This window comes from Salvia splendens, chromosome 9 (genome assembly GCF_004379255.2).
Source record: "Salvia splendens isolate huo1 chromosome 9, SspV2, whole genome shotgun sequence".
NCBI lineage: Eukaryota > Viridiplantae > Streptophyta > Magnoliopsida > Lamiales > Lamiaceae > Salvia > Salvia splendens.
Genome location: NC_056040.1, coordinates 2,620,370 through 2,643,711, shown reverse-complemented (window position 1 = coordinate 2,643,711; position 23,342 = coordinate 2,620,370). Strand labels below are relative to the sequence as shown.

The window sequence follows — 23,342 nt, the reverse complement described above, 5'->3', positions numbered from 1 at the left end:
GAATAGAAGATTTGGCCACTGTGCTTTCAATATTGTAGAGAAGATTCTCAAAGAATGTAATATCCCCTTTCATTCAATGAAGTCATCTTTATTATGTCATTCTTGCTGCTTGGCTAAGAGTCATCGCCTACCTTATGCCTCTTCTCAAACACACTACAAAAAACCTTTTCAATTAGTTCACAATGATCTTTAGGGGCCTACTCCAACCCCTTCTAGAAATGGTTTTATTTATTTTGTCAACTTTATCGATCAATACATCAGGTACACTTGGCTTTATTTGCTGAAATCCAAGAGTGAAGTCCTTGATGCCTTCAAACATTTCAAGGCCAATGTTGAAACACAATTCAACTCCAAGATCGTATCTCTCCAATCAGACTGGGGTGGAGAATATCAGGTTCTTACCTTTCTTCTTCAAAACGAGGAGATTCTTCATCGGGTTTCTTGCCCATATACTCCGCAACAAAATGGGCTAGCCGAATGCAAACATCATCATGTTGTTGAGACGGGAATCGCTCTTCTAGTCCAAGCTGGTCTCCCTACATATTTCTGGGATGACGCATTTACTACCAATGTACACCTCATCAACCGGATGTCCACTCCTATTCTCCAGTCTTGTTTTCCCCATGAGAGGCTCTTTAAGTCCCGACCTATCTACACTGATTTAAAGGTGTTTGGGTGCTTATGTTATCCACATACTCGGCCCATGAACAAGAATAAACTCCAATTCAGGTCTAATACAACCACATTCCTTGGTTACAACCCTAAACACAAAGGATACAAAGCTCTCTTATCCAAGGGGAAGGTGATCGTATCTCAGGATATCATCTTTGATGAGAATTCTTTCCCATTTAAGTCTGTTCAATCAGCTCCAGCTCCAGCTCCAACTCCAACTCTAGCTCCACCAGTTTCCATAGGTATCTCATTACCATCACACTCTCCACCTATTCACATTCTCAACAATCCTCCTCCCTTACATTCCACTACACACATAGTCCCAGAATCTGTCTTCCCCATATACTCTCCTACTCTACATCACACTCTTAGAACTTCGTCATCTTCTCCTGTTTCTTTAACATCCTAATCTCCAGACAGCACCTGCACTGCCTCCCCAAATAATATGCCCGCCAACTCTCATGATAATGTCCCTTCTCCTGCTCCCTCGTCTACAGACTCCGAAAATTGTGCTATATACCCTTCCACCGAAAATTGCCCTGCTCTACCTCCTGATCCTCCTCTAAAATCCTCCCATCACATGACCACTCGATCTAAGGCAGGTATTTTCAAACCCAAACTATTCCTTTCTTCAGCTACTGCACCGCACCTCACCATTCCTAAATCTGTCGGCATTGCCCTATCTATCCCGGTCTGGAAATTGGCACTGACAGAGGAATTTCTTGCCCTCCCTACGCAACAAAACTTGGATACTTAATTACCTCCCACCTGGTAAGAATCTTATTGGTTGCACCTGGATATTCAAAATCAAGAAACTTGCAACAGGCGACATAGCTCAACACAAAGCTTGTCTCGTTGCTCAAGGTTTCTCCCAAGAGCCCAGCTTTGATTTCACTGAAACCTTTAGTCCTGTTGTGAAACCCACCACAATTCGCCTTATTCTGAGTATTGAAGTCACCATGGGATGGTCCATTACGCATTTGGATGTCAATAACGCTTTTCTCAACAGTGATCTTAAGGAAGACTTATACATGCGTCAACCACCAGAATTTGAACAATGCCCTCCTGCCCTCGTATGCAAACTGAACAAGACCCTTTATGGCCTGAAACAGGCTTCTCGTGCATGGTTCTCCACCATCACCATCCTCTCGGCTTAGTTCAATCTCGTGATGACACTTCTCTCTTCCATCGGCGCACCAAATCCGATGTTATCTACCTGCTCTTTTACGTTGATGACATGCTGATCACAGGGAGTTCATGTGCTATTATCCGTCATGTTATTCAGCAACTCAATTCAAGCTTTTCCCTTAAAGATTTAGGGGAAGTCACCAATTTCCTAGGCATCGAAGTCTCTTGGACCTCTCAAGGATTGCACCTTAGCCAAGGTGCATACATCAAGGAATTATTGAATAAGGTTAAAATGCTTGACGCCAAGATGTTCCCAACTCCCATGACGTCTGACTGTAAGTTGAGTAAAGATAATGGAAACTCTACGGTGGATGGAAAATTGTATTGAAGTGTTGTAGGGGCTCTTCAGTATGCCACAATCACTAGGCCAGAACTTAGCTTCGCCGTGAACAAAGTGAGTCGGTTTATGGCCTGCCCTCTTGATGCACATTGGAAAGTTGTAAGGAGAATTCTATGTTACTTGGTAAATTCAGTGGATTATGGTCTTCATGTCAGAACAAGTGATTTTGGATTAACTGGTTTTTTCGGATTCCGATTGGGCATCGGATGTGGATGATCGCCGATCAACTACTGGTTATTGTGTCTTCTTTGGTAGAAATTTGGTGTCATGGTGCTTGAAGAAGCAGAAGGTGGTATTGCGGTCGAGTACTGAGGCTGGAAAAGATCACTTGCTCATGTTGTTGCAGAACTCTCGTGGGTGTGCTCCCTATTAAACGAACTCGGAATCAAGTCCAAGAAAAAGACAGTGGTGTGGGTAAACAACATGAGCTCAATTGCTCTTGCATCCAATCCAGTTCTTCATGCGCGTGCCAAGCACATAGAGTTAGACCTCCACTTTGTAAGGGACAAAGTTGCTGGACAGGAAATCTACCTAAGATATGTTCCTACTGATGATCAAATAGCCGATGTCCTGACGAAACCATTGAGCAGCCAATTCTTCGTGAGGCTCCGAAACAAACTTGGGATTTGTCCGTTGTCCTCCCTCAAGGAGAAAAGTGTTAACTTGGTAGTCACAACTGTCGAAGGTCATGGAGAAAAGTCATAAAATGGAGTATCAATAATAGAACAAAATCATGGATCATAGAGTGATCTCAGGAATTGCCTCAAATTTAATTTATTTCCCTTCCATAGTTTTCTTTTTATTCCTTGTACAGACGTTCTGAAATCTCTATTTAAAGAGACTCACATCAGCAATAATATCATCATTCAACACAGCAAAAAAATTATATTGCATTCCTCTTTTCTTGCTACCTATATCATGATTTTCAAGTCCAGCTAATGGTAAAATCTGGGCAATTTTAATACCATCCCAAGATTCAGATGTTTTTTGAAATATTAAGATGTTTTTGAATGAGATGGGATAAGTGACGAGTAGCTTTAATTATTCCTATCAAAATATAGGAGAAAGAAATAGGCTTAATATTAATAAATCAAAAAAGGTCCCATATCTAAACTTTAGATCATATCTAAACTGTGTCTTAGTCGTGCATGATTTTTATCAATTTTTTTTCCACACAAGGTTTAAGAAATAATTGTTGCTTCACAAACTAACAAAATAAATTGAAATAGTTGGAAAAATAGAATAAGATGGTATTAAATTATGTATTTATTAATTTTTTTTACAAACTATAATAATAATCGTTTTCGTGTAATTCTGGATAAGTGGGTGATTGACGACTTGCAAAGTAGAAAAAATAATGAAACATATACATATAAAATGGGAAAGGAGAAATATTGACATATTCAACATAACAAAATATTGTAGGATTATTTTGTATAAATTATTTGTCAACTATAGCTAATAATTATCAGAAAAACATAAATGAGACTAAAGGAACTCATTTTACAACTTTTTAAAAAATCATAAACTCCTAATATCTTTAAACAATGTTTTAAAAGTTCATGGATTTTTATTTTCTAACAGCCTCTAAATCTATAGGCGGAGACAATGATGTATAAAAAACAAAACATCCATATCCTCAACCACCCTAATTGTCAGCATATTTATTATTGGGCTATACACATTTAAGATTATTGACAATTGTTCCACTCATGGCCATTAGTTAAGACCTCCAATCAAATTAGGTTGGATTAGCCCAAAATCATAGTATAATTAATTTATTCAATTCATGTGTGTTTTGTATGGACTTTACTTCCCCCCCAAAAAAATCGAGAATAAAATATTTTGATTCAGAAGTTTGTTTCGTTTACAACTTACTAATGAAAAATTCTAACAGTTGATATGTTTTCGTATAAATTGAAATCTACGAATGTAATCATCATTTCTCTTCCTGACAAAACACAAGAATTCTAGTGCATACAACAAGGAGGTCAGTATTTGGGATTCTTAACAAAGTACCACAAAATTTAAAGTTAATTACTCTTTATGTCGTGGTTTTGACATAGGCTGATATTCATATTCAGAAAATATAAACAACAATTAATGCATAAAATAAAGAGGCTACATTATAATCATTTAATAACATAAAACGAAGCTAAATCAACTAAAAATGTATTAAATTGATTTGTGAATGTGGAGCTAAATCAACTAAAAATTAATCTTAAATTGATTTGTGAATGTGGAGTTTGGATTCAGTGATGCAGTTCCAGCAGATGACGACAATGCCGGAAATATCGACTATATCGAAATGACTTGAAATTCATATGGTACTTGCAAACGGATTGAAAAAAAAGTAGACACGAGTCTTCAATGTTGTTGATCAGTTGGCAATGAGCTAGTAAATTATACTACAAATGTGTTTGCAAAAGTAAGGGAAGAAACATGCGCACAATTGCCGTCTTCAACCATGATAATTCCTTTAGAGAGGACATTCTTGATCCAAGCAATGCACTTCATGGGCCATTAAAATCAAACTCGGTCACCGTCCAGGCTCGTCCCTGTCTCCTACTTCCCCAATCATATTATGCACCTCGTCCTCGATGGATTACGGTCGGTTTTCGTCTTTGACGCCACCATACAAGTTTCGGAAAATTTCAACATTAATGGAATTCATCTCCAAGACTTTACAAATGCTCGTATTCATAATTGCACTATTGGAACGTGCATGAGAAGATTATATCGCACTACTTAACGAGTTGTTGAATGTAAGGATTACAAACATCATATGTGGACCACGACAAGGCATTGGCACTGGATGCTCTGGCAAAATTGGAAAAGAAGACAAAATCGAAGATGTTAGAGTGAGCGATATCGTTTTCCTAGACACCATCAACAATGTAAGGATCAAATTATGGTAGGAAGTTTGAATGTAAGACTTCTTGATGAGTAGACGAAGCAAACTCGAGGTTGAATTTTTTTTTCTATAATGAGAGAATGATGCAGTTCCAGCAGACGATGTTGATGTCATTTGAATGATTTTTCCTTCTTTTTTTTAAAAAAAATCTTAGTAATTTTGTTTTAATCCATTTTGAGTCTATGATTTTCTAACTACTTATAAATAATGAATTTCATTGTTTTTCATTTAATTTTAAGTTTTGATAATATTAAATTTTTTTGAGATTTATTATCGATCCTCTCATTCCTGTGACATGTGTTTCATTACTCGGTTTCATTTAAAGGCAGTGTTGATGGTATTCAACTAGATTGAAACTATATAGTGTTTAATTTCGAAATAATAACACATATGGCATGTCTTGGTTTATAAATTCTAGTCTTCTTATTTTACAAAATGAATTTTGAGTAATTCAGCGACATAACAATTTTAAACAATTTCAATATAATTTCATAAACAAACTGCAACAAAATATTAATTTAAAGGGAAAATAACAGATAAAATCATTTAAATTGGTATTTATTTTTACCGCAATTTATCAGAATTTAAAATATGAAAATTTGAAGTGTGTTGGGAATCAACAGGAGTCAGAGGTTGAGAGAGTGCTTTGTTGATTCCGACGAAAAATCCGTTACCATCTTCACAAATTCATCGAAAGATTCACAACACCAAACCCTCCCCCCCATTCATATCTCTCTCCCTCTCTCTCTCTCTCTCTCTCAGAAATTGGATGAGCTGCTGAAGCAACATACATGGCTTCTCTCTATCTCTACGCTCCATTGACATCATCTCCCCACGCTTCTCGCCTCAATTTCTCCGCCAAACCTCTCCTCATTTCCAGCAGCAACGCACACCAAAAACGCCTCTTCTTCTCCGGGAACGCTTCCTCCTCGACAACCAAGCTCATCGCCGCTTCTTCCTCTGCGAACAATGCCTCGACAGATTCCGCCACTCCTAGCGACAGCGGCGCAAGGTTGATTCCAGAAACTCTCCTTAATCGACAGCGGAGTATTAATTTTTTAACAGTGTTCGCTCAATTTCAAATCAGTATTTAATCGCTTCTCTGTTTTGATCTTTTATTCGTGGTTTACCTATTTTGAGGAATCAATAATTGAAATTAGGAGTTTATTCAGTTTTTATTTTGGTTTACTTGCAAGTTGCAACCATTTCTTTGATTGTTATTTCTCCTTTCCTGTGAAAATTGGCATATCTAAGACCTTCCTTGGATCATCATGATAATATTATACGATTGCATTTTGATGAATGAGATCTATCTCCAGATTGTGTTGTCGTATAAATGAAATTGATTATTTCTGTGCAGCAATTTTTGCATCATAGAAGGGCCGGAGACTGTTCAGGATTTTGTTCAGATGCAGCTGCAGGAGATCCAAGACAACGTTCAAAGCCGGCGCAATTAAATTTTTCTTCTTATGCAAGAAGTGAGATCACTAATATATTTCTTGCTGCTTCCTTCACTGAAGCTGAGGAGGCTGAGAGTGCAGCAGCGCATTAAAAGCATGAAATTTGAGTCCGATGATGATAGTGAGCTGCCGGAAATACAATCATCGATTCCTTTTCTTTCTCATGTGGTAACTCTCCTGGATATTCAGCTAATTTTCATTATTTAGTTTAATTGTTTGTTGAGGGATTTCCTTTTCACTGTTCAGTTGTTATTTTCGTTATTCGTTGTCTTTTCCATGATGTTGGTGTATATTATAAATGTGTTATACTGCAGTAGCTAACTTGACTATCCATCTCTTTGATTAGAACCCAAGGACGCTGAATCATCTGTATTCGACAAGTTTTTCACTCATATCTGGAATTATAGTATTTGGGGTCTCATTGCACCAACTGTAAGCTCCTAATCTTGAGCATTTTGTGTATATTGTTTGAAAGGATGAATTCAAAATATCAAATCTTCTTACATTGCAGCTTGATCTAAAATTGGGTTTAGGAGGAACTTCATATGCAGAGTTCATAAGCAAAATGCATTTGCCAATGCAATTGAGGTAATTGAATGCTTAAATTCTAGGCCAAACTGCTCTGCTGACCATAATGTTGTTACTAACGAGCTAAATTTGATGATGTGTGCAATTGTGGAACACTTGCTCTTATATGTTCCAGTCAGGTAGATCATATTGTCGCCTCGTTCTCAGGTGGAGCGGTGGGGGTTATTTCAGCATTGATGCTGCTAGAGATTAATAATGTCGAGCAGCAAGAGAAGAAAAGATGCAAATACTGTCATGGAACTGGTAATGATTTACATTAACAAATACAAAATCATTTCCAAAACTAGGAAGGGTCAAATCACAACTTTCTTGTTAATGTGATATTTATTGCTACACAAACCATCATGGCAAAATTATGTAACATTGTGTACCAAACTACCTATACTTGATATCTTAAGACTTTCCAATATGGTGTACGTTCTGTCTATCTTTTTCACTAGTATTTGAAATGAGCAAAGAAATGTTGAGAGAGGTAATGTCCTCTAATGGCCGTTGAAAGTGATTAGATACTGCTCAAAAATGCATTGCTAAAATACCAAACTATAGCTCCTGTCTTGTTATTTTTAAGAAAGCATAGCCCCTTTTTTATTTCTCAAAGACAGCTGCAACAAGTGCTGCCTTTCTCAGCCAAACCTTGAGTAATATTCCATGGACGAATGGTATCTGCTATCTGCAGTCGGTCCTTTGATCTTTTTTATCCAGTTTCCCTACTTTGAAGTTAACTGATTAAATACACACATAACAAATATGTCTACTTTGTCATATGTATAGACTTGAATTACACATGTTCTTCATTACTTTGCACACTTCGAGTTGTGTTCTCAACTGATTTCGTATCTAACATTTCATCTTTTCTTATATTTTGGAATAGGGTACATGGCATGTGCCAGCTGTTCAGCAAGCGGTTTGTGTGTGTCTGCTGAACCCCTTATAACAAGCGCTACTGATCGCCCATTGAATGCACCAACTACTGGAAGGTGTCAAAATTGCTCTGGGTCTGGAAAGGTATTTAATTCTGTGAATTTTTATAATGTGCATTCTCCTCTCTGGTTTATCACCTATAAAGCTCAGAGATATGGAATAATGATAAAATCAATTATTGGACAGAATAAGTTGATGTAGTTTCCAAGCCGCAGAGATCAATGTGCACGTTTCATGCGCATTTACTATGTTTTCTGTGCTGATTAGTTTATGTTTGATTATAGGTGATGTGCCCCACCTGCCTTTGCACCGGGATGATAATGGCTAGTGAGCATGACCCTCGTTTTGCACCGTTTGACTAAAGAGCAAGCACAGATTTGGCCTTTGCTTCGGGCGAATTCTACTACTACCTCACTGGAAGTAGTGTTATTTGAAATGACCCATGATTCATGTATCACTGAAGTAGTGAGTTTTTGTTGCTTGCTAAAACAGTCATGTAATGAGTCCAAACATTCTCATATTAGTGACAACTACAATGAAGAAATGTGGCTAGGTTTGCAATGTGGGGTCGTTCCATCTCTTGATTTTTATTCCAAACGACTTATTTTTTGTGTTTTGCAATGAAGGTTTATGGATAATTTGAATATCTCAACTAAAAACCTGTCTGAATTTTTTATAATTTGAAATTATAAAATATATGTTCACACCGTTATTCTTTCCTTCAAATACTATTAATGTTACACGGTAACAAACACAATCTATTTTGTGGTTTTATTTTTAGTTATTATTTAAAAATATTAATTTAACCCGTATCTAAAACATTTTAGAAACGATTAATACCGTCATGGGCAATTTGGTCATTTTAGTTGCACCCATTGTTCTAACCCTAGAGGTATAAAAAGGCGACGCTTATATCTTGACATTCTTCCCCAGCAGTTCTTTACTAGAGTTGTTCCAGAGCTTCGAAGCAGGCAAATCCACTCTTTCCGCAGCCATGGTATATCTGAAATTAGCTTTCATAATGTTCAACTCTTTTTCAATAGATGCTTTTTAATTCTTAACTTTCTATTTGATTTCAGTTCTGCTTCTTTCGCTTGGATTTGAATGTTGCATATAAAAAACTAGTTTTTACTGTAATCTGGATTATATAATCCAGATTAGTGTGAGCTAAATTAATGTGTTTTTCATGAAACGCCTTCAATTGGATCAAAATTGCATCCATCGCTATAGTCGCTACTGTCGTGTTACTGTTGTAAGTACCTTTAATAATTGGGGAAAAACACGGTTAGTCTGATTTAAAATAAATGAACACTGCAATTCTACATGTTGAATGATCTTTAGGTTTAATCTGATTTAATTTGTTTGTGCTTGGAAGGAGTTTGTTTTCCCTGATTTCCAGCTATTAGTGAATAGAATTCATAATTTTAGCTAAATAATTCCGAATGAAGAGTTTTTGCTTGTGGTTTAACTGTACATACATTTTGTATTATAATGAGATTTGCTCTCTTATTTTGACAGTATGTGACTTATTGTGTACTTATGTATTTGGATTTTATAGTCGAAGAGAAAGACCAGGGAGCCTAAGGAAGACAATGTCACTCTTGGACCTGCCACCAGAGATGGAGAGCTCGTCTTTGGCGTGGCTCACATCTTTGCCTCGTTCAATGACACTTTTATCGTGAGTGTGTTTAACTTGAGTTTCATTTTAAATACATTTACAGTTGTCTGAAGTATGATGTCAACTACTTAAATACTTAGTTTTTAGTTTTATTAATGGGATGTATCTTATTTGCAGCACGTTACTGATTTATCTGGGAGAGAAACCATGGTTCGCATTACAGGTATTGTTTATATTGTTTTAAATTTAGTGCTTATACTGTCTCTGGGCTATTGCATTGTTACTTGCTATGCTTTTAAATTTAGTTAATTTAGTTAATTTTTTTGCGTTGTTAGATTTAGTTAATAGTCCATTTTTGCTGACAGTGAAAATACCTTTTTAAATGACTGTTAGCTTATGGCTCTAATTATTACTGGACTTCTATGCTTTTTAGTAAAGGTGAAGTTAGACTGGTATTGTCATCGAAGATGGCTAAATCATGCTTCAAGTTAATAAGTATCCTGATTTAGCCAGAATTGAAGCCTGAGTGGTTGAGTTTCTTTGCAGGATTCTTTTATGTCCACTCTTTTTAATATTGTTGTAGATATTTCCTGGTTTTATCAACCCACTCTTGCTGTATCACATACTAACGCTCATATATTAGTATGTGGTTTGGATTTGGAAAATGCTTTTCAGCGTGTACTGATTTCCTATTCTAGGTCCCTGCTTGATTCTGAACTATAATTCCCCTGTTTTTGGTTTTAGGTGGAATGAAGGTGAAGGCTGACAGGGATGAATCATCTCCCTATGCAGCTATGCTTGCTGCCCAAGATATTTCTCAGAGATGCAAGGTTATTAGATATTCCATCTATACTTGCTATCTACTTAACAATTCATGTCACCATTTGTTTATTTCCCGTTTCACTGATTCATTGGTAACATCTCAGGAACTCGGCATCAATGCTCTTCACATTAAGCTTCGTGCAACTGGTGGCAACAAAACTAAGACTCCTGGTCCTGGTGCTCAGTCTGCTCTGAGAGCTCTTGCCCGTTCTGGCATGAAGATCGGTCGCATAGGTATCTAATTTTCCGATATCTGTGAATGTTGTGATACCTTTTCGCATCATGTTTTATTTCAGCTACCTTGCATAGCAGTTGTTTACAATCGATGTGTTGTTTTACTTTGCAGAGGATGTGACTCCAATTCCGACTGACAGCACTCGCAGAAAGGGTGGTAGAAGGGGAAGAAGGCTATAATTTTGCTGTTTGCACTCTCAGTTTTGTTGGTGCAATTTAATGAAGTGAATCGAGTTTGTTTTTCCTACTAGTGTTTGAACAATTTGTAGTTCAACCAAAATTTGTTTGGTGTTTTGCTGCTCCGAAAAATTGAACAATTATGAGATAGTTTATTTGCTTAAACTTGCTTAACATTGCCATTGTTTTTGCTAAACCTTTTGGTGTGATGTTCCTCTTATGTTGGTTACAGTTTAATTTACTTATTAATTTAGTGCCCAATTTATTTTGATTTCCTATTTTTCAAGAGAATTTTTATCTGTATGTTTTATCTATATTATAAAAATACCAGTTATGAAATTGGTACACACAAAATTTGTTTACAGAAGTTGGTATTGATTTTATGTTAACCCAATAAATTAAAGCTAGTTTATTTTCACCTATGATTATGTGCAAGTGGTCAACAATTTACAGAAGCTCATAAGTTTATTGGAATTTAATCTTCCAATGGACACGATTCTTAGGATTAAATGAAACGTTGTAGCACTCATTTTACGAGAAAGAAGATTATAAAGAATTACTTGAATTCGATCCTTCTATATTATAGTGTCCAATGTGCATATTGGTCTGACATGATAAAAAGTCGAATACGATAAGCTTTGTACTCCCTCCGTCCGCGAATAGGAGTCTCCCGTTTTTTTATTTTAGTCCGTCTGCGAATAGGAGTCCCGGTTCACTATTACCATAAAATAGTAATAGGGTCCCCCTTCCATTAACTCATTCCACTCACATTTCATTTAAAATTAATACTATATACAAGTTAAACCCTTATTCCACTAACTTTTTCCTACTAACTTTTCTTAACACTTTGTAAAATCCGTGTCGCCCATAAATGAGACATCTAATGGCGGACGGAGAGAGTATAACATTAATACATTATGTCCTACATTCAATTAGTGGTTTAGTATTTGGTCACATGTTCGATTTGGAGTGGCCATAATTGTGGTGTCAATTAGTATGACCAAAGGAAAACACTGAGTCTGAAACACGTAAATTCAATTTTGCTTAGTGCTCAAACAGTCTGAAAATAGAAACAATTGAACGACCGTTCCATTTCTTATCTATTCAGTGTGCTTTTTCTCTCATTATTTATTTATTTTTTATTTTCTATCAATCTATTCATTTATTTTTATTTTTGTCTTTCCGCTGTATATGATATTTTTTACTGCATTTAAATTTGTTTATCTTTTTGTTTATTGTACACCCAAAGTTTCTAATTAATTTATTTAATTTTTTCTTATAAACCTTGTTAATTTGATTCTCTTATCAAGAATTTATTTTATTTTTATTATTTCTTGATCCTTTGTAAAACAATTTAATTCTTTTGATGCATTTTGAAATATTTTACTCTTTCTAATGTATTTGTATTTTTTCTATTTTTTAAAATCGACTAAAATTTTGCTTAGATAATTGAAATTATGATTTCTTCATAAAAAATAATATATTATGTTGCTAAACTTCAAATAAATTATTCACATAATACTATAAATATTCTTAATTTTATATATAATGAAGTTAATTATCGAAAAAGAAAGATATAAAATGATTAAGGCATCGGTCAAATTTTGAAACTTTAAATCATTATACTTATTTATTGCACCTCCAGATCGAAAATTCTGGATTCGCCACTTTCTAAAGGGTTCAACTTCGGTTTTAGCGGTAATAATTGTAATAAAAGTATTATTGGTATTTAACACTGTGGGTTCAATGGTTTTGAGTTTTGACTTGTCTAACTTTTTATTAAATACTAGTGGTGTAGGCATTTAATTTATTTTTTCTTGGTTGGGTTTATTATTATTACTCTCTAATCCACAATCACATAAAAAAATTTTAAATCTGTTTTGTCATTTATTAAATTAAATACTGTTATTTATATACTATAAATTAAATTTTAAAAATTATCACAAAACAGGAGCCACTGATGCTTTCGCATCGCTGATGGGCATTTCTCCAAATAAAAGAATATATAAAAAGGAATGATCTACAGATGCGTGCCGTCCCTCGGGCTCCTTCTCCTACAACGTTACGTGCCTTCATGCGCGCCGACCGGCTCGGGTGTCCCTCCCTTCCGTACATATGATCCAACCTCTAGAATACACTTTTAATCAAATATTGGACCGGATCTTTATTTTCATCACTACTTACAAAAAAATTCAAGTACTACTAATTATATGTTTTTCAAAAATTGAATTCCCTCCGTCCCATAATAGATGGCCTAGTTGAAGAATGACATGGAACTTTAGGAGATGTTGTTTTGTGTATTTAGTGGAGAGAGAAAATAGTACTCCATATTTATATTAATAATGTAAGAGAGAACTTTTTTCAAAAAAAGAAATGTGACATCTTTTGTGGGACAAATTAAAAAGAAAAGTGTGATATTTATTATGAGACTGATGAAGTAATATTAGTTTTTATAAGTAAAATAGTAGTACTAGTAGAAATGTTAGAGCATCCACACTGGGGAGGACGATAGTCCGCCTGATGCATCGGGCGTGCTATCGTCTGCCACTGTAGACATGCGGACGATGCCTGATGCATTGTCCGGGGACGATGCGCCTCTCAACACGCATCGTCCGTGGTATCGCCCGCCCCATTGTGGGTCACGCGGACGATGCAACGCATTTTTTATTTTTTTTAAAATTTTATTTCTTCCAAAATCTATATATATATATTCTACAATTCATCAACACTTCCATTTTCACTCTCCACACTCTATTTTCACTCTTCTCTTCCTCTATTTTCAATTATGAATCCGGGTGAGTTCCCAAATCCGAATAGTCCCGACGGACTACCGATGTTTGGCGGTGGTGCATGATGGCAGGGTACAGACCCCGACGATTACCGCCCCTTCGACTCTAACACCCAGTACGATCTGGATTTCAGCACGGATTCGTACAGCTCTCCAACATGGAGTCGTCCCTCACCCGCGCCCCCGCCTGCAGTCGCGCCTACAAGTTGCCGCCTCCGAATGTGCCTGTGCCGCCACCGCCCCCAAGGAGAGGAAGAAGAGGAACAAACACACAGCCTACAAGTTGCCGCCTCCGAATGTGCCTGTGCCGCCACCGGGTGTGAACGAAGAATTCGCCCCAGGGAGGACGAACTACAACCTCGAAGAAAGCTTTCTTTTGACGAAGTGTTGGGTTGATTTTTCAGAGGATCCGGTGTTTGCCAACAACCAAAGGCAAATCGCGTACTAGGAGCGCATTGCTGATCGCTACAACGAAGCCAAGCCGGCGACCTCGTACAAGCGCCACAGGGAACAGTTGCGCAAGCATTGGGAACAAATCAAGAAACAGGTCAATCTGTTCTCGACGGAGTATACGAAGTGCTTGAGGGGGCAGGGCAGCGGTGAGAATTTGAACGATGTGCGCGATAAAGCGCTCGCGTTGTACATTTCACTGTACGGTGAGTTCAAGCACTACTCCTCATGGCTCATCATGAAGGAGAAACAGAAGTTCCAAGGAGGGATTATGCCCATTTCGTCTACGAGGAAGAGGATGAAGAACACCGCTACCGGTGATTATACGAGCAACGACAACAGTGCAATTCCGATGGACCTCAACCAGCCGATGTACGAGGATGAGAGCTCCGACACACCGGTGTCCTCCTGGCGTCCCATTGGCAACAAGGCTGCTATGAACAAGGGCAAGGCGAAGGCGACGACCTCAAAAAATAAACATATATAGAATGATGTCTTAAAGCTAATACTCCTTTATAAAATGATGTCTTAAAGCTAATACTCCTTTATAAATTTTTTTAGAAGTTCATAGTTTTAAAATAGTTAGTCCTTGTCACAATCCACTTAATGTAGGTGTACTCTCTTTCTCTCTCACTCATGGCCAAATGATTTTAAAAGATTGTCTTTATTAGATTTAACAATAACAATTGCCTCAAGTGGATTAGGGAAGGTGCCCAATTTTACATGATCAGCCATGCATATCTTTCTCTATAATAAACGGTACCCCTTTTGACTTATTAATTAGTCTGTTATTTTGAGAAGGTGCAAAATTGATTATAATATAATTGCATGATTCAATTTAGCTACTCCTTAATCCAATGTGATGAAATGCATATTCTCCCTCAACAGAAAGGGCACCAACAACTCTTCTTGCTCCATTATCATTAGTCATTACACTAATTTTAAATTACCAAAACATTATATATAGCCACATTTGTTGGTTGCTATATGCATCACAAACTAAAACAAGTATTGAATCATAGTTCTTCTTCCAATTAGTTTCCAATTCCAAATCAATGGAGAAAAGTGAGATCGAAATGGGCAGCACAAGCAAAGGGAAAGCGCCTCTACTCGCGGCAGCCGTCCATCACAACCGGCCGGCTGGTGGATACAAGAGGGGCGCTGCCGTGTTCGACCTCATCCTGCGGGTGTGCGCTGTGGCGGCCGCCATGGTCGCCACCATCATCATGGCCACCACCGAGCAGACGCTTCCCTTCTTCACCCAATTCTTCCAGTTCCAAGCCAGCTACGACGACCTCCCTACTTTCACGTCAGTTATATTCTTACTATTTGTTTCGTCTACAAAAATCATGAATTTTGATCAATCTGTCACGCATCGATAGTATAAACTATGAATTTTTTTATAAAATTATAGCCTGTCACACGTATTTCAAATTGATGACATGGCTAAGGTATGTGCTAAGTGTGTTGAGAAATGATACTCACAATTTTTTCCCAAATTAGACTATGTTAGAATTAATTAAAAAGATGTCAAAATTCATGATTTTCACGTGCAGATTTTTAAAGTTGCACATACCAAAATTCAAGGTTTTATGAACCACATTGTTATCTTTATGAATAGACGACATTATTTCCCGTATATTATCATGTAAAACTTCACCAAAAAAATCGTCTGATAATTGTGAAAAAATCCAAATTTTCGATTTTCATACTGATTTTTTAAATTGCAAGATATACCAGAATTTAATAAAAATTCACTATTTTCTTGCCAATTTTTACAATAAGATTCTTTCATGTGGTTGGTTGGATTCAGATTCTTTGTGATAGCGATGGCGGTGGTGACCGGCTACCTCATTCTCTCGGTGCCTTTCTCCATCGTCTGCATTGCTCGTCCGGGCGTTATCGGAGCCCGCCTCCTACTCGTCACATGCGATACAGTAAGCACTCTCTTCCTCTCTCATTGAATGGAATTTGGTGGTGATGTGAATGGTGGTGTTGCAGTTGGCAGTTACATTGGCTACGGCGGCAGGAGGAGCGTCGGCGGCGATAGTGTACCTGGCCCACAACGGCAACTCGGACGCGAATTGGCTTGCCATTTGCCAGCAGTTTAATGACTTCTGCCAGAGGGTGAGCGGCGCCGTTGTCGCCTCCTTTGTCGCGGTGGTGTTGCTCATCTTCCTCGTCGTCATCTCCGCCTTCGCTCTCAGGAAGAAGCATTAATCGTGTATATACTATATGTATATACATTTTTACATATGGGTTTGTATTTTGTTAATTTGGCCTCATTTGTTGTGTTTATGCAAATATTGCAATTCAAACAATTTATACACACATTTGTTTTTGTTGAAACTCAATATAGGGAAAAGGTTGGTGACCCGTTCTGATACCATGATAGAAATCCATGGGTTACATTCTAAAACTAATTGGTGATAGGAGGAGGGGCCCATGAAACTTATATACTAGTTTCAGTTTTCTCTTGACACCGATGTGGGACAGTTATATGTTATATTTTTAGTTTCAATTGCCAACAGTTTTCATCATATTTAACTAGCTTTTTGCACTCATTGCACACATATTTTCTTCCTAGGGAAGTCAGGCTTCATGAATAGGGGGTTATGGGATGTGAATATTCTCCTAGGCATTTTATCAAACAGCTAGCGGATTGAAAATAAGCTTAGCCAGATTTCCAAAAAGCTTCGTTCTTGGTGTAACTGCGCCCTTCAACAACTACCATCTCAACGAAAAATAAAACATTTTAGTAGTATAACTGGATGTAATGATTTCAAAATAAGCTCACCAAATTATATGTCCTAATATATATGTATTGGTAATCATAATAATCAATGTAAATCTACGAAAGTTTCGTTGAATGTTGTTATTATGTATTACACTATAATATTGCAGAATAAAAGGAGAAAAAATCAAACCCATGAAATTTTCAGGATGGTGTTATTACGATAAATCAGAATAAAAAAGGGGGAAATCATTTTAAACAATACTACAAATTGAAAAGAGCTTGATATAAAATACCCAAAAAATAGATTTAAGGCTAAAAATGATAAGTGTAAAATTGACAAGAGTTTAATTTAAAACAGAATGAATAACAATCAATATAAATCGACAAAATTTGATGTTATTATGATCAGCAGAATAAAAGGAAAAAGAAGATATTAGAACAAAATAAATAAAATAAATTTAAAAATTTGTTATAAAATATTGTCATTTTGAGGATCTTCTGAAACAATTCATATTTCAAAATATAAAAAGGATAGATATATGGCTTAAATTGATAAGTATAAATTGACAAGAGCTTAATGTAAAATAAAATAAATGGAGAATAAGAGGATTAACAAAAGGATAATAAAACTGAATATAAAAAAAAATCAAATTTGACAGCTGTGGGATTTGAACCCACGCCCTTTCGGACCAGAGCCTAAATCTGGCGCCTTAGACCACTCGGCCAAACTGTCTTCGTTGTTAAATCACTGAATGTATTATAACATATTAAATGTGAATTTTATCGGTTGGTTGATTTAATTGAGAGTTTAATGATGAAACCTCAAGCCGCTAAGATGATGGATTGTTCCGAGTCAATTCAAAAAAAATCAGAATATTTTTTTTATTAAAAACTCAAAATTATCCATTAACATTCTTTATAAAATTACAAAAATAGTAAATGGCCATACTAGTAAAAACTGCTGGAGCAACTTAATTTGGAATAAAATCAATACATGGTGTCATAATGTCCACACAGTGAGTCAGTGAGAGAACATAATTTTGAATTAAATTCCTAAAATTAATTAGAAACACATAGTATTTCCCTTCCTTGAAACAATAATACAATGCCAAATCCTGATCCCTTCCTAAAATTAAATTAACTTAACTTGTTGTTAAGTTAGCTCATTTGATGCTTTATGCTCTTTACATACAGCAACACTAAAATGCACATTTTCTTCAGCCTCATGTTCCGAATCCCATTGCTAGCAGCCGAGCATACAGAAGTAGGTTCCACGTGTCCGGAACTCCGGGCAGGCACCAGTGGCTGCAGTCCTGCTGTGCCCGGACCGGAGTTCCCAGCTCACGGTTGCTCGATGGGTGCCCATCTTTTCTCATCTCTGTCATATATGTAATGTTCAATATCTCAACCCTGTTTTCCCCTGCATCTTGCCCGAATACCTCGTGGATTATTCGGTTGTTCATCGGCTCTGCCTCGAGCTTCGTATAGTCCGTCTCGGGCTCTTTGCTCGTGTTGCAGTAGCCACCTTTGTTCCATTCTCCATCCCTACCAAGTTAGTTCAGACTTTTATTTTCAGTATGAGATTTAAGAATATGGTTATATGGATAGAGAATAAAGTAACAAAAAAATAAGATAGTTGACTTTTTCCAAAAGACGAAATGACTCATTTAAATTGGAAAATTTCCAAAAGGAATACGAATCAATTCACCTGAAATGTACGGGTGAGTAACTTCTAAAGAAGACATGAGATTTCCGAGGCTCCAATCTCTGTGTCACCCACATCCTTAAAGTGTTGAGGGATCTTCGAAAAGCTTCCATCACATCCATGGTCATGTTCACATGTTCCTTTTCTTGAAAATAGTGCCCCCTGCCCTATCAAAAGGCGTTAGTCAGTAACCAAATATGAGAACTTATCCTAAAAGACTAGTTTGACATGACTATGTAACAGACACTTACGAGTGTAATGTTTTGTCTTTGTTCCACCAATGTCCCGCGCTGAACATGAGGACGTCGGCGCCAACCCACTTGGTCGAGAACCAGTGGAGCTTGTCTATCTTGATAGTACCCCGGACTTGTTCCGGGGCGTCTTTAGGCGGGCGACCGATCGACACGAGGTAAGGCACTCTAAAATATTGGAGTGTGAGATTGTAGTCTTGGAATTTTATGGAGAGGAAGCCTTTGTGCTTGGTTATTGGGTTGCCGTTTTCTTCATATATTGTGGACTCGTTGGAAACACCTTGTGCAAGCATGCATACTAGAGATTCCCATTGGTTTCGGCCTATGGAGTCGCCGGCGAAGACGATTTGCCGGCCTCGGCTCCGCTCTAGAAGGTCCTTGGCATCAAACCTGAGAAAATTATGGGGAAATTTTAAACAATTAGATATTGTATTTGGTATAAGAAGAGACTCAAAGGTATTTAAGTTGATCTTTTTTAATTTTATAAGGAGTATTTATTATGGAAGACAATTCATATGTGAAAATTTCAATATTGCCCTTCGAATATGAGTTTTTCGTATTTGTTAATACTTGAACAAGACTATACTCTGTCACCTTTGATGACATATCCAGCTCGAGTATGGAGCTTACTCGGATAGCATATTAGATTTTACGAGGCTAATTACAATCTTATTCACTGAAACAAACCTTATATGTGAAATTGTGAATGGTGAACAACCAAATCCCAATAAGTTTTATTCCAAAACAAGATGATAATAGGAGTAATGGCTCACTACTATTTAAGTTTATATTGTTTTTTAGAGCCTCAAGTTCACATGTATCACAAATAAAGTTCAATAACTATCATTGTTGCTTGACTTATTTTGTAAGTCAACAACAATAATATTAGTAATAATAAACTCCTCCACATACAATATCTAATAATCACTATACTGATTTGAATTGTCAATTCTAACATCACTAAATCTCCTTTTTCAAATGCAGTGTAATAATGACCATGTCCACCATTTTCCGTTTCAACAAAAGAAGATGCTTCCTCAAGGCTAAAACACTACTACTTTTTTCAAGATGTAGGGCTACATAAAGATCAAATTAGCTGTTTCATATTATCTTCAACAAAAGAAGCCTAAAAATTACACTACTTACAATGAAAAAAGTAAATTCCATTTGCAACAACATGACATTTGTATGAAAAAAGTTTGGCATCGAATAACTGCAAATATGAGACATCATATGACCCTCCTACTTTATGGGCTGAAAAAGGGTCAAACTCACTAAGCATGAAACCTATGCACTTAACATGTCTCAATTTAATATTTACAGCACAAAAGCACCACTCTTTGAAATTTTATAGTACTCCCTTCCATCTCATTTTATCATTTCATATCTGCGATTAAAAGTCAAATTACATTTTTCTATTAAATAAAAGTAAGTCTCGTACCAATAACTTTTTTCATTCACTTTCTTTCACAATTCTTAAAACCCACTTTGGGTCAGAATATTCCACAAACACACGAATTAAAAGGACCTAATTAAATTTGAACCAACATCAAAATCTTCAAATCTCCTTATACTGAATTGCAAAACAAGAAGTGATACATCATATTCCTCTCGTCTTATAAAAATAATCTTCTTTTTTTTTATTTTGTTCTGTCCCACAAAATTAGTCCACTTCTATTTTTTGAAAAGTTTTTTTTTCTAAGTCTCACTTTGCTCTAACAATACTACTCCCTCCGTCCCACGTTACTTGTGGCGTTTCTTTTCGGCACGAGATTTAAGAAAATTGTGTTTAGTGAATTAAATAAAGTAGAAGAGAGAATAAAGTAAGAGAGAGGAGGGGAGGTAAAGTAAAAGAAAGAATAAAGTAAGTGTGATTAGATGTTTTGTTTTTAACCAAAAAGAGAAATGACTCAAGTAACTTGGGACAACCTAAAGTGGAATACGACTCAAGTAACTTGTGACGAAGGGAAATAATCGCTTTCCTTTGTCATTGCTCTTTCAATTTATCAATTTCGCATCAAAACTCTCCAAAGTCTCTATTTTTACGGGGCGGGGAAGTAGCAATTAGCAAGTAGTAGTGGTGAAAAAATTACACCCAAATCCACATGCATAGCCTCTAAAAAAGTGTAATAAAACAAATAAAGAATAATAACAAATTACATGCATTATATTTACGCAACAAGCAAACGTTTAGACAACGAAAACATAAACTTTCCAATGATTCGCCACCAAACCCCACAAATTAAATTCAATCTAATGATCACAGAATCAAACATCATATTCTTCAAATTCCATCTCCAAAAATCGATTAAACTAGCAATAATAAATAAATAAAATAAATAAATAAATAAAGTACCTCGGAATATCGCATTGATGAGGCTGCCATCGCCATTTCTGGTAATCGGAATCGCGCCGGCCGTTGCGCACGCAGCGGAAACCCGGATCCAGAAACGGGCAGTTCTCGGTGTAGGTCCGGCCCGGTTGGGTTTCGTCCCAAACCCACTTCCCGTAGCTGTAATCGCATGTTTTCGGAGGCGGGTTTCCGGGTAGGATCCGGGTCAGGAATTCGATGGTGAAGAGAGAGAGCGGCTGCGGCTGTGTGAGGCGGCTGCAGGCGACGACGGCGGTGAGAATTAGGGCGGAGATGATGAGCAAGTGGGGGAGTTGTTTGTTGAGGTGAGGAGAGAGAAAATGAAGGTTTTGTTGCATGGAGGGCAGAGAGAAAGAGGGGAACGGAGGAATTTGGGTTGAAGAACGTCAAGCACGGGGAGGAATGAGAATTTATGGCTGTGATTCGGTAATAAATTTATGGAATTATTATTTCATTTTAGTAGAAATGAAAGTTTTATTTATTGATCTTGCCCTTAATTGCATGTGTCTATCTATCCCATTATAAAGTCGACTAGTTTTTCGTTGACTCTTTAACTAATTTATGTATGATTAAATAGTTATGTGCTCCTTTTATTTTTTTAAAATATAAACTTTTAAAACATTGATAAAGGAAAAGAGAAAAGAGAAAAAAGATATTGTAGAATTAGTGTTTAGTGGAATGTGTAATCTGTTTTCTAAAATAAAAAGTTTCTATGTTTAATAAACGAACAAATTCTATTTTTAAAAACCGGAGGAGTATGAAAAGTGTAGGGAGGTTAAGTATGACATGGAGTAGTAGTATAGTAGTAGATGATTGGAGTGTAGTTTAGCCGGTTGGTACGACGTTTCTCTTTTCTCCAATAGATCGAAGGTACGAATCATCATAGCAGTGGAAAAGTTTGGTAAAATTATAATCTGTCTTGCAACTTTAAAACTCCGTCAAACTAAAGAACATGAAATGTAGATTTGTTATCAACTATCCAACGGCATAACAACGATATTTTATTTAGGAATAGACAATTACATGATTTAATTTATATGTAATGATGTTTGCGCACGATTTCTTGACTTCTACATCATATATAATATCGTCTCAATTTATTGCAATATATAATTGAAAACAAATTCAAATTTTATATACTAGTTTTATCCATTAATAGTTTCTAAAATTATGGGATGAACCAGAATTTGATCAAATTTTATGATATTATATGTAGTTTGACATGATAAATAAATTACCTAAAACGGTATGCAGTTTGACATGATAAATAAATCACATAAAACGGTATATTAAGAAATGAGTACCTACATAATGTACTAGATATACGAAATCTAGAATTAAGCATATAGAATGTCACAAATGTGTATAGTTCATACCGATCTTCTAATATAGCTTAGTGTATAAAAAATCAAGAATTTTTTACACAAATAATAGGATAAAAATGTGTATACAGATAGGGGAGTGTTATATTCCTAACTCAATACTTAATTGCTAACTATAATTAAATAATAGTCATTATATATTCAAATCAAGGGCCTAGATCATCAGCCCTGGAATGTCAATATTATAAAAAAACGTCAATAAGTATATTAAGGCTAATTTACAACAAATTAGTTATAACTAACTTTTAAAAAATATCTCATAACTTTAAAACGCATATAACTTTCTCGATTTAAATTATGTTTTCGCACAACATATATCAAATTAAAGATAATTTCATAAGGATTCTAACGAGATCTCACTTGCATATGTTCATATCTCATAATTTTGAAAAAAAATCAAAAATTTTTAATTTTTTCGTACACCAACAAATGTCAACATAGTATATAAAATATGTCAATATAATACATGTGTAATGTCAATATATGCAATGTGTTAACATTCTCAAAACATTGTGTTGACATTCTCAAAGCATTGTATTGATATTTTCGAAACACTATATTGACATTTTCGTCCAAAACACTAATTTGATAGTTTTTTATCTTTTTCTATTTAATTAATAAAAATGAAAATTACACGTGGCAAATTTTAGACCACATAATTTCTAAAATTCTATGATCTTAAATTAATTATAGTTAACAATTAAATGATAAGTTAACAATTCAT

General features: G+C 36.0%; 3 protein-coding genes, 1 non-coding gene and 1 pseudogene across 4 annotated transcripts; 3 read left to right on the top strand and 2 right to left on the bottom strand.

Annotated features, from left to right (window-relative positions):
• The first annotated feature begins 5,728 nt into the window (after positions 1–5,728).
• On the top strand, positions 5,729–8,644 carry LOC121746969 (annotated as a pseudogene).
• Positions 8,645–8,995: 351 nt separating this feature from the next.
• On the top strand, positions 8,996–11,183 carry LOC121749602 (40S ribosomal protein S14-3). Its single transcript, XM_042144175.1, has 6 exons — positions 8,996–9,080; positions 9,642–9,761; positions 9,879–9,924; positions 10,446–10,531; positions 10,628–10,757; positions 10,870–11,183. The coding sequence occupies exons 1-6, from the start codon at positions 9,078–9,080 to the stop codon at positions 10,935–10,937; spliced, it is 453 nt and encodes a 150-aa protein (XP_042000109.1). The 5' UTR covers positions 8,996–9,077; the 3' UTR covers positions 10,938–11,183.
• Positions 11,184–15,206: 4,023 nt separating this feature from the next.
• LOC121747674 (casparian strip membrane protein 1-like) lies at positions 15,207–16,392 on the top strand. Its single transcript, XM_042141757.1, has 3 exons — positions 15,207–15,481; positions 15,986–16,109; positions 16,174–16,392. The coding sequence occupies exons 1-3, from the start codon at positions 15,228–15,230 to the stop codon at positions 16,390–16,392; spliced, it is 597 nt and encodes a 198-aa protein (XP_041997691.1). The 5' UTR covers positions 15,207–15,227.
• A 1,170-nt stretch (positions 16,393–17,562) lies between these two features.
• On the bottom strand, positions 17,563–17,642 carry TRNAL-UAG. The gene has a single exon. It is a non-coding gene; the product is annotated as a tRNA-Leu (tRNA).
• A 238-nt stretch (positions 17,643–17,880) lies between these two features.
• On the bottom strand, positions 17,881–21,668 carry LOC121747248 (protein trichome birefringence-like 8). Its single transcript, XM_042141253.1, has 4 exons — positions 21,222–21,668; positions 18,866–19,255; positions 18,618–18,776; positions 17,881–18,454 (listed from the first exon to the last, which is right to left on the bottom strand). The coding sequence occupies exons 1-4, from the start codon at positions 21,572–21,574 to the stop codon at positions 18,133–18,135; spliced, it is 1,224 nt and encodes a 407-aa protein (XP_041997187.1). The 5' UTR covers positions 21,575–21,668; the 3' UTR covers positions 17,881–18,132.
• Between the last annotated feature and the right edge of the window lie 1,674 nt (positions 21,669–23,342).